This window comes from Haliotis asinina, chromosome 6, assembly GCF_037392515.1.
Source record: "Haliotis asinina isolate JCU_RB_2024 chromosome 6, JCU_Hal_asi_v2, whole genome shotgun sequence".
Lineage (NCBI taxonomy): Eukaryota > Metazoa > Mollusca > Gastropoda > Lepetellida > Haliotidae > Haliotis > Haliotis asinina.
Window position 1 is genome coordinate 15,989,443 of NC_090285.1, and position 12,207 is coordinate 16,001,649.

The window sequence follows — 12,207 nt, forward strand, 5'->3', positions numbered from 1 at the left end:
TCCTTATTGTTGCTGTCATTGTTTCTGTTCTCTCTTACCACTTGTCACCCTTACTGTTTCTCACTGTTTCTGTTCTCTCTTACCGTTTGTCACCCTTACTTACTGTTTGTCACTGTTTCTGTTCTCTCTAACTGCTTGTCATCCTTACTGTTTGTCACTGTTTCTGTTCTCTTACAGCTTGTCATCTTTACTTACTGTTTGTCACTGTTTCTGTACTTTCATACTGTTTGTCATCCTTTATCATTATTATCATTCATGTTCTCTCTTACCATTTGTCATCCTTACTTACAGTTTGTCATTGTTTCTGTTCTCTCTTACAGCTTGTCATCCTTACTTACAGTTTGTCATTGTTTCTGTTCTCTCTTACTGTTTGTGATCCTTATTGTTGCTGTCATTGTTTCTGTTCTCTCTTACTGTTTGTCATCCTTATTGCTGCTGTCATCGTTTCTGTTCTCTTACTGTTTGTCATCCTTACTTACCATTTGTCATTGTGTCTATTCTCTCTTACCGTCTGTCATCCTTACTGCTTGCCATTGTTTCTGTTCTCTCTTACCGTTTGTCATCCTTTCTTATTGTTTGTCATGGTTTCTGTTTTTCCGTACTGATTGTAATTCTTTCGTATCATTTGTCATTGTATGTAATCTTTTCTCTATAAGATCATTCTTTCTCACTGCTTGTCATCATTTCATATTGTTCCTCGTTTTATTTTTTATTCTTTTTGTCACTGTTTCCCCTTTCTAACTGTCTGTCACAGTTTCTGTTCTTCCTTATTTTTGAAAATATTTCCTTTTAAATACCTTCTTATTGTTTGTCACTATGGTTTATCATTGTTTAGTGTCACTGAACAGTGTCACATCAACATCTCTCAATAATGTCTCCATTTCTTATCATTAATTTTCTTGTCAAAAGTGTTTATATTTCAGTTATTTTATCAGTGACTGCAAACAATTCAAAACAGTGTTCTGTGATTTTCTTTAAAGTTCAAAATGTTTGAGCTCCCAAATTGCAATCAGTGAATATGTGCTGCATGTAGTAATCTTTCAGCAATATAAAATTTAGGAACGCATACATAGGCTTTCCAATTCTATCCATCATACAACAGGGTAAAACTTTGATTGAATGTGTCCATTTCTTTTCATTAAAATCAACCTTCCTAATATTTCAACAAGTGTCGGACACATGAAAGTGAGATGAAAGTTGTGCTTGTGAACAGATGGTGGTGATGACGAGGCAATGCCTGGAGATGTGAAAAGAGCATACACAGACTGAATGTTTTAGTGACATTTTGGGGCTTCGAGCCACACGCAGGTGAGGAGGAGACTACATATTGAAACCAAAACACGAACGAGCATGGAGTGAGTTCACATACTGATCACCAGTTTATCAAAAATCCAATACACTCATGTGATCAATATGTATCGCTTATAGCTCACCAGGTTGGGATTGATAAGAAGATGTGCCTCTGAGACTGACATCCAATGATCGAAAAACAATACCAGCACCTTGATCATGCATTAGTTGCGAGGATATGTGTGCTGCATAAATATCCTATAATAACAATAATAATAGCATATCTGTTTCCAAATGAGCAAAAAATTTCACTGTGTGGACCAGAAACGCATTCTTTTCCATACATTTTTCTTTTTGTATTTCATGCTCAATATAAGAATGGCACTAAATTTAAAGAAAATGTTACCCGAGACCTTTGGAGTTCATGATTGATGATAAATGTGTGATGAGTATGTGAATATCATTATCCATGCTCAGTCAAAGTATGAGGAATGCTAACTTGATAAATCCACTGATAGATATGTCACTGCAAAACCAATGGAGGTATTATCAAACAAATGTCAGGAGAACTGGGTATCTCAGTGATAGTAATCTATAAAGCATCTATGAATGTAGAAATAAGCACTGAAGGTGGATTAAAATCTGAAACCAAATAAATGTGATCTGCATAATATTAACTATTTAGTTTGTTGCACTGTTATTCATACATGAACATTTAACATTTAAATTCTTTGATTTCTAATTATGATCTACTTGGCATGCTTTAATGATAAACATCACATCTTGATAACGATCACACACATAAATTGGACTGGCAATTAAGAAATAGCGAAAATACTAAAAAGATTTGCAATATTTGTTAAACGTCTGTTTCTCATAATAATTCACAAACAGCAGACATGTCACAAACATTTAGAAAAAAAATCAAAGAATGTGAACTATCATTTCAAGCAAAGAAAAAAATGAAGAAATACAAAGTTGTCAAGAAATTCAAACATTTGCATTCTATTTTCAAACATCCCAGAAAAAAATTTATACATTATTTAGTTTATTTAAAAAAAAAAAAAAAAAAAGAATTCAAAATTTCATTTTATGAATCTCTGTTGCTTGAAAAATGTTAGTCCACAAATTCTGATCTACTCAAGCACATGTATGATTGTGTCACCTGAATATGTGATATCAAACTATCTCAGACACGGATGAAGTCGTCACCCACTAAAGAATGTTAGCACTAGCCCACGTCTGACCTGTCTCCAACTTTTTAAGTAATAAGTGGAATAGAATACCCTAAATTGTTAGATATTTTCAACAAGGTTCATACAGGTAGGAATACCAACAGTTTCAAGGCTTTTCCTTGCCCTTTTCATCGGGTGAATGATTATTTTCATAACCAGAATATGCAAAATATTTAGTCTTCAGTGGTCAGGTCATTAAATAATTTTACTAAAAAGTATTTGTCATTTTGTACAAATCCTTTTCAAAGTTGATACTTAAAATAAGGGTTCTTCAACAGAGATTAGAAAATTAAGGCAATTTTCATGCCTGTATGAACCTTGCTCAAGGATGACCACTTGAAACACAGTTGATTATTCAGATTTATTATCATTTCCAAAAGGAAATCATTAAACTTGGCAAAGTTTACATTCTCAAAATTTGAGACATCTGCCAAACTATAGTATCATGCATCAAACTTTGAGGACCAATGGCCAAAACAGCAGTTTGTTTCAACACTTACGTGCACACAGAAAGGTATTACATAAATAATTTGAATTTGAATAAATTCTCCTTTAGGTTAACTTTCATTATAGCCACATATATCAATATGAAAAAAGGAGCTTTTCTAAGGGTTGAGGTTCGAAAATAGTACATACATGTCTTCAAAAGCGAATATTAGGGGAGAAAAGTCAACAGGTGATCAGTTCTACACAGGTTAAACATTCACCCGTCACAGACATGCATGCAAACAGTTCTAATCTAAACAAATAATTATTCTACTGATTTAGTGGAATAAACCATGGGTTAAGTGGCCAGGTCATTTAGCAACACAGTAGGGTAAACTCTGAGGGATGACTCCATGTGTTTGATAATTTGAAGTTCTTGTGCTCAAACACCAACCGGACAACAGCATGTTAAAACTAATCTTCAGTGTTAGCAAAGTCCCAAGATGAAGAAAACACAACCAGAAATATCAAGACTACAATGTGCATATTTTGAAATATACACTGACGTGGTTATTGAAAGTGCAAATATTCAATAAAAAATGCCTTGGTAACAAAGATCAACAAGCTTTCAAAATGCAGAAAAAGCTCACTGTTACATAACATTCGTAGAGTGAACAAAAAGTGTTGTGTTAAAGAAATGGAAAATACCAAACACAACTACAACACAATTTATTCCATAATAATAGTAAAGAATCAATTAAAAAAATTCAGAAAATTAACAAAGCAATTCATGATGCAAAGTAAAGAGTGTATTCCAAATGGTATCACTCAAAATTTAACATTATACTCAATAATAAGTCGCCTCCATGAACATCGTATCCAAATGCTCATGATGTTGATCACTGGATTGTTTGGACAAGACTCAATTATATTCAGACAGCCGCCCCATAGCTGAAATATTGCTGAATGTGGCGATGAACAACAAATCTACCAACCAAAAGCTTCCTTGGAACAGAATATTCACAGTATTCAGAATAAGTAATTCACATTAAAAAATTTGAGACATTTAAAAAAGTTCAGTCATATAACTCTCAACATCCAAATCAATGCCATGCACATACACAGCAGATCAAAAAAAAAAATTAAATTAATGTTGTCTTAACTTCCATGTAATAATTTTGACAAAAAATTCTTATTTTTTTCTTTCACTAATCTATAAAAATGAAAGTTCTAAAACAGAAAAGTAGAAAAATGTCTAGCAAAGTTAACACATTCATCTTGGGAACTTTTGCAGAGACTGAGAGAGTCAGTTATCATTTAGCACCTCCTCCATTTGCGTGTTCCTCCATAGACGCGAAGCTCTGCGCCTTCTGTATTTTGGCCCTAGTGGTACCTTGTGACTTGGTCCGTTTCAACTCAGGATGTTGTTTCTTTTGCTTTAAGCTTGTAGGACTCATACAAACACCATTAATCTACAAATTAATTAAAAACCAGACACTAGTTATTCTTGGTGGCGTTTGCTCCCATTTGGAATGAAAAGAACCAAGGAGACTGTAAAAACTAGAAACAAAGCAACTTAGTTCATCAACATGGCAAAACATGGCTAATTTTGCCAAATATGACAAACCTTTGAAAAGAAACAAATAGAATAAAAACTTCATGCAATCACAACAACACATGCTATCGCAAAATGAAAAAAAAAACAAGGCCAAAAAAGAATACTGTTAAATCTATTTGGTCAAGGATTTGCTTGAAAGGTAACTTATTCTGTTAGTCCAAGTTGTATTATCCAATATTTTCTGAATTTTTAATTTAAAATTTATAAACAAATTGTTTACAAGTTTTTTCTCAGTTTGTGAAATATAGTTATAGAAATAATAAAATTCTGGTTTGGTATTTCTACAGACAGTTAGTCTTTCTACTCATTTACGTGAAATACTCAAAAATTAAATTACATTATTTTAACAAACCAGGTTCCGGGCGATATAGTTCTTGTAATGGTGTCTGAAAGTTGGCATAGACATAAACAGTCTTCAAAGGGTTTCAAGCACATTCTTGACCACCAAATAACCAATGCAGTGTCGTAAGAAGCCAAAGCAAGAAAGAGTGGAAGCCACTTATCACTGGCCATGAGCTTCAGTGCAGTTACGAAGCTAACAATAGTGGTCATACCCTGAAAAGGCAGGAGAGGGAGAAATCACGTCAAGGTTAGCAGACAATGTGATGAGACGACAAAATCATCAGATCAAAACAGTGCAGTTATCAATCTCCTCCAGAAAACTTCTAGTGAATAAAAATTCTCAAAAAGAACAAAAAGCGAAAAACATGACAAAAATGGCTAAAAAAAAAGACAGTCACAGAGTTACCTAATTTTTTGCCTTGGAAAAGGTCTACTAAGCTTATTCGTCGGGAAAGGGGCTTTTTCCCGTTTTCCCGCAAGTCTATGACATCGGCTCTCGCCTGGTCCCTCCATCCTCTCGTCCTATCTCGTTCCACATGAAAAGCATCATCATCACAATCAGCTTCAGTGACGCGAGGTTTGGCACCAATTGAACGAATTTTTGTACTCATTTTCCGCAAGAAACCCTTCCCACTGGCATCCACTGAATCACATTCCTTCCCCTCCGCCAATGGCAAATGTTCCACACCCAAACTCGAAGTCTCATCTCCTGCCACACACATTGTGACCTGGTGCTCCTGACCTCCAGTGACTTCCTGGCAAACAGTTTCTCGGGGACTGTCACTGTCAGATTTGTTATGACTGCTACTTGAATCCTTTTCCTTCGAGCACCTTCCTTTGTAGGAATTCCGGATCCTTTTGATGAATGACTTCTTATGTCCTTGGTTGCTGGGCAAAGCACTAAGGTCAGGGTCAGAGGATGACCTTCGAACCAGTTTGCGGGTTTTGAGTAATACTTGATCATCTCGGATTTTCGTTGTGTCTGACATACACTTCTTGATCGATGGTTTTTGACTTTGCAATGGAGGGTCAAGGTCACTCGAATCAGGGTCATAAATTGGTGGTGTGACGTCACCATCATCCATACCTTCAGAAGCTGAGGTGTCACTGACAGCATTCTGTGCTGTTTCCGGTTTAATCTCCCTCTTGCCTGACTGACTGTGTGCCTTAGGTCTAAATGGGGCAAGAGTGGCCCCTGTTTTATCAGAATTTGAACTACTGTTAAACAGCGGGTCACCTGGACCAACAACAATTTCATATGGAGAAAATGGCTCATTTTGTAATGGAAACACATTAGAGTCGATTGAACACTCCGTGATGACCTTAAGGTCGCCTGAAGTTGCTCGATGTTTGGGTGGAGGGGGTCGTGGGGGAGGGGCGTTGGCCCCACCCTTAGAATCATCTTTTTTCTTTGATCTCGGTGCTGGTACTGGGGAGGTTACAAACATCGAGGGAGGCGAGGACTGAAATTAACATCACAACGAAAACACAATAAAATTAAACAAAAGACCAAAGAAAACAATGTTCATGCAAAAGAAACAATAACCAAAGCTCTGCCAATTCCACCTATGTGCTGGTAACAACTGTTCACATCACAAAAACACTGAAGAGAATTCACCATTAAGTATTCAAACTGTTAAATCAAAAGTGTTAAAACACAAACGTCTAGGAACAACATACAACTATGACACATTAAATATGAATCAAAACATTCTCTAAAATCAAAATTATCTTCATTTCACCATTTTCGACATCATTGCCTTTGCAAACATGTCAATTTGAATCCAAAATTTGTTTTGGAATTTACATTAAGCTGAAATTTTACCCATGTGCTTATTGAATTTTCAAATCTAAAGAGTCAAATTTAAGCACCCAGAAATGATAGCTGAGATAATAATTTTAAAGTTGTTATATGAAACAGTTCAAACAGCACAAGGCTGAAGAGGCAGTTAGCTCTGCCTCCAAAATAATAAAAAGCTACCAGCTACCTGTATTGGCATAGAAAGATTATAACTAAAACTAAGAAATTAAAATCAGCTTTACACTAAGAATCACAACATAGTCAGTGCAGAAGCATGAAATAACTACTAATAGATTCAACAATAAAAACTCATCATAGAAAATAACCAAAGTCTGGCAAATTAAGAATTCAAATACTGTCATTAGTAGCAACATGTCTAAACTATTTCATAAAATATACAATATTTCTATACATGTTCCACCCAAGGAATTATTATGATAAATGTAAATATATCAAAAGCTGCATATCATTATCAACCAAACACAATAATTTCAGACAAAATTCAAAATGCGACTTGAATGTCCTTGACATGTAGTTCAGAATCATGCTTTTAAAACAACATTATTGCTACTGTAATGCTTCTTGTATTTTATATGATCAAGCCAATTGTTGTACATGTGCTACCAAAGCCTGTTAGTTCTTGAGTATCTAAGCAAGCAGCTTTGGTAATGTTAATCCAGTTTAGTGTTAATACTGATGTAAAAGTTCAAAATGTTATTTTATCCAGGTTGATACTATCGGATGACACACCTGATCTGTCGTCGGTGATTTTGATTCCTCTGAATTCTGACCAACACCTTCAGCATTCTGTGGTTTCTTTCCTCGTGGAGATCGTGGTGCCCTCTGGTAGGGGTCCATAGAACCTGGAGAAAACATCCCATCATCATCAGCCTTATGTTGTCAGTCCTGAGTTCATTACAACTAGCTACTTCGGTCAAATACAGCGTTAAACACTATCATGGCAATTGGTGATGTCTCACTAACAATGTCTAATAAAGTCGGAAATACACAATCTATCAAGTTTATCTTCACAAGTGCATCTCTGCAGTAAATGATAAATTACAACTGTTATTATTAGAATAATATTTAGTCAAACTGTTTGGTCTCTTAATGCACACAATGAAAATGCATTATTAAATTGAAATCAGAATCAGTATGTTTTTTGGCTCAAGTTCATCTCCAACCACTACAACAGAGATTTAAACCTGTACAATGATCTTGTTGGATTGCTTATCTCCAGAATGTATCCCATAAACAGACGATTAAAAATCCAAGAACAACTTCGTTTGATTTTTGGGCCACTTTGCAAACATTTCAACAAATTTGATTATGCGTTTTCAAAGTGTAACAGTACATCTATATGAAAATAGTGCTAATCAACAATAATTTATGAAAGTGAACCAAAGTAAACACTTAAAAAACACATGCTTAGAATATACAGTGTGCTCCCATTATCTCGAAGTTTGGAGAGATGTTTCACATGACAATATGAACAATGGTATGCCTTTAACACCTAGTCAGCAATACCAGGGCAAAATAACAGCAGGCTATAAATAAAATAACCGTTTTCGAAACCACTGTCATCAATCAGATCATCCTTGGATGAGTAATCAAGTATATTGTTTTACGCTGCTTTTAGCGATAAAACCCAGGGCTTCAGCTTGATAAGCAAATGCTTTAACCACTTGGCCACCATACTGCAACAACAACTATCAAGATTGCACATGTCAGCAAACGAATTCACAATTCTAAGCCAAAGGCCAGTTTGACAAACAGATCACAATGCTATGACTGCTGGATGTTAAATTATAGGAGTTAATAGCAGTCTGAGGACAGTGATCAGTTCATGAAACACAAAACTTTAAAGATGAACCTGCTTTGGGTTGCCCTACATTTTTTTTCTTCAGAAATATTCAGATATTCCACATGAAAACTTATTAAAACACTGGGCAAGACAGTGGACACCACAAATAGTCTTCACACACTGTACCCTTGTAAGGGATCAAACATGGGTTTTTGGTGTGATGTGCTCTACTGCCCCTAGAGTACGGAAGTTAAGACAATATTCGCACAGTTATTACTTTGTGAAATAGGAAAGATGAGATTGTTGTGGGTTTTTATTCTGAAATATTTTGCATTTTGCCCACAAAAGTCTTATCAGAACATGGGTCACCTAAAATCCACTTCGAGATAACAGGGCATCTGCCAAAATAAATGCTAATATAGATATTGATTATGATAAAGAGCTGTCAAGATGAGGTGTTAAAATATCCCTAACCTTGGAGTGTGTGAAAGTAGGGAACTGGCTTGTGAGAGGGGTAGAGGCGGAAGGGAGGTACTGACAGACAGTTGGATAGACAGATGGACACCAGACTGGACATACATACAGAAGGGTCAAGCAAGCGATTAGTTCTAGGCATACGACCTGGGGAGGAAACATGAAACGATTCAGGATCAACCGAATCTTCAAGGCTACAGCTATATACAGAATTGGCATCTAATTTCATTGATATTCATCTTAACAATTGTTCTTCATTCTTCACACATTGTACCCATGGGAATCAAACCCGGGTCTTTGGCATGAGGAGCGAAAACTTTAACCACTAGGCTACCCTACCATCCCCCAAGATAGAGGAAATCCTAGTTATTTCTTACAGCAGTTCACTCATTAGTGTTCAGAATTAAGGGGTTCATGTCATTGACCTATGTAAGATTCATATAGTACAGGAGCAAACACTGATGACCTGCCTTAGATTACCAGGATCTGGAGCTGTACCAAACTCAAGTGAACAAAACCCTTGACAGTTCAGCAAACCAGATGTCTCTGCATCCACGGTAGCTTACCTTTCTTGGGTCTGCATCAACAAGCATTTGCAATGCTATGACAGGTCGTAACTTTACAAACGCTATGTGGATCGGGACCCAGGATGGACTAAGATGGAAACTGTCCTGACCCTAATCTGATCCACCGCTCGAACCGCTGACCCACTGGTTCGAGTCGACAAAAAGTCTGGATCTCTAATTCCTCCTTATCTGGCAGCAAACTATTTGAGGGGTAAGTTCAAAGAAACATCCCGATAATATTCGGATACGAAACTCTAAATGATTTAGCACAAGCTTGTTTTAGTGAATAGCATGTTCTGTTCTACTTTGTAAGTTCAAATGAGTGAGTTTAGTTTTACACTGCTTTTAGCAATATTCCAGAAATATCACAGTTGGGAAATGGGTTTCACACATTGTACCCATGTGGGGAATCAAACCTGGATCCTGAGCGTGACAAGCAAATGCTTCAATAATCAAGTCAGATGTTCACTAAGCACAAAGTTGAGCACTAAACTGAATAAATTACCATTACATATGCCAAGAACAATATTTCAGCCAAATCGCAACAGAGTAATTTGTGTCAAGAAAACCAAAAATAATATGTGTCAATTTGACAAAGAGCATGGTCTGGTGCAGACAAACCAGGTGTATAGATAAACCAGATTCAAATCCAAGACATGGCTGAAGGATGCATATGTTGTCCACAAACCCCAAAATGGGTCAGCAGCCTATCAAGATCTACAAGACATATACTAGAAGTAGGCAGGGTTAAGTGAGTAGGTCTCACAATGGGGGTTTGGATAGGATCACACAGCATCAGTTTCAATCAATGCTGATCTTTACAACAGAAACAATTACACAAGAGAATGTAGAGACATGTTAGCACTCTGGTGTGTTAGTTGACAGATAAATTGGGGTTGAGAACCATCACAAACTGAAAGATGAAAGGATGTGAGTATCATTTGAAAATATGAATACGATGACAGCTCTTAACCTTGACAGTACAATACTGTTACAGACTATGAATAAATTATACACACTGACACTGACATTTCCATAAAAATGGTGCATTGACAGCTTGGATCTCATCACAACAGAATTGTAATCCACAACTTTTAATAATATAAATTCCTATTGGTGCAAATGACATTAATTACAAAATCAATAACACTATTGTACATTCTTAATATAATGGATATATTTAATAAGTGGGACAAAAATGATTTCCTCTATGTAACTACTCAAGCTCATTTTGTTAAATATTTGAAAGAATACCTATCTTACTGGCCTACATTTCAGACTGCGAATTTTCAGAGTTTCAAAATGGCAGTGCTTATTGTTTCATGATCAAAGACATATCTGTTATCAAGGTCAGATGGGACACATGACTAGATATAAAGGTCAGAACTGAGACTAGGTCAGATATAACGCCAGGGTCAAATATCAGATCAATGTCAGATCTGACATCAAGGTCTGGACTTGAAATTAAGGTCAAATATCAGATCGATGTGAGACAAGATATCAAGGTCACACCTGATGTCAAGGTCAGACTTATATCAAGGTAAAGACCTGTCATCATACCATGCAATAGCTCATGCTGAATAATTTGGCAATGATGAATACTGTCAATATATTATAATGCCACTACTCCCAACAACTACCCAAAAACAGGTCCCAAACCATGACCTTGACCTTCCTCCATGGAGGACTCACCATAGAGATCAGGAGTGCCCAGGTTCAGGAGACATGTCCTCTGCATAAAGTCGATGATGGCCAGGCCAGACTCATTCCCAAAGGCCATCCTGAAGAAAAATCATGAATGACTGAATTGTCCTTTCTATTCTTTGTACATCCTGGACAAGACAAGTATAGATTTCCTTTAATCTCAGTAGTATTAGTAATGGTGGTTCTGGGCCATATCTTGTATCTCCTATTACTATATACAGTAATATTCGTTTATAACGAATTCAAAGTGACTGTTGTTTTCACTTCGTTGTAAGCAAAGTTCGTTCTAAGCAATTCGGGAATGTTCGTGAATATTCGGAAATTACCAAGAATCGTCACCACGTCACTGGTTTCAGACAAGATCATGTTCACACAGAAAAAAAATAAGACAAAACCAACGAAGATATAATTGTCATGGATCATTCATTTCATCATCGATCATGTATTTTATAATGCATCTTTAACAAAATCGACAATTTTAGTTTGAACACGAGCAGACATATGAATAGATTCCAGAGCTTGCTTTGTGATGATCGCCTCCTTGTCTTTAAGTATGGTGCTTAATGTGGACTTGGGAATTTTTAAATTCTGCTGCAATGTCAGTCTTGGATGTACTGCCTGCATCTACAGCTGGGATGGAGGGGAGAGAGAGACAGGAACAGAGGAAGATGAGTCTGACCGATACATGTAATAACAATCACTGGATTGTCTGCTTCACACTTATTTACACACAGCCTACCATCAAACTGAACTATTCCTGAGCGCTGCATTAAACAACTAGTAAACATTGTTCACTGGGACATGGATTTCACAGATTTCGACTTCTTAAGCTAAACCTGCCCCCTTCTTTGATTTGCTTTACAGATCACAACAAATATGCCAAAATATTGGAGACAAATACAACAAGGTGTTTGATCTTGTTGAGGACGATCAGTAAAACACAATTC

General features: G+C 36.3%; 1 protein-coding gene across 9 annotated transcripts in view; it reads right to left on the reverse strand.

The window, feature by feature from the left end:
- LOC137286501 (syntaxin-binding protein 5-like) overlaps positions 1 to 12,207 on the reverse strand; it is a 125,206-nt gene that overhangs the window by 20,068 nt on the left and 92,931 nt on the right. For 7 of the 9 annotated variants that reach the window (XM_067818409.1, XM_067818408.1, XM_067818415.1 and 4 more), the window contains 3 exons: positions 11,249 to 11,337; positions 7,463 to 7,575; positions 5,318 to 6,374 (listed from right to left, as the gene is read on the reverse strand). In XM_067818409.1, the coding sequence (XP_067674510.1) occupies positions 5,318 to 6,374; positions 7,463 to 7,575; positions 11,249 to 11,337 (1,259 nt within the window). Of the gene's footprint in view, positions 1 to 4,275; positions 4,424 to 5,317; positions 6,375 to 7,462; positions 7,576 to 11,248; positions 11,338 to 12,207 lie in introns of all 9 variants that reach the window. The other 2 variants (XM_067818414.1, XM_067818411.1) reach the window with 2 other exon arrangements.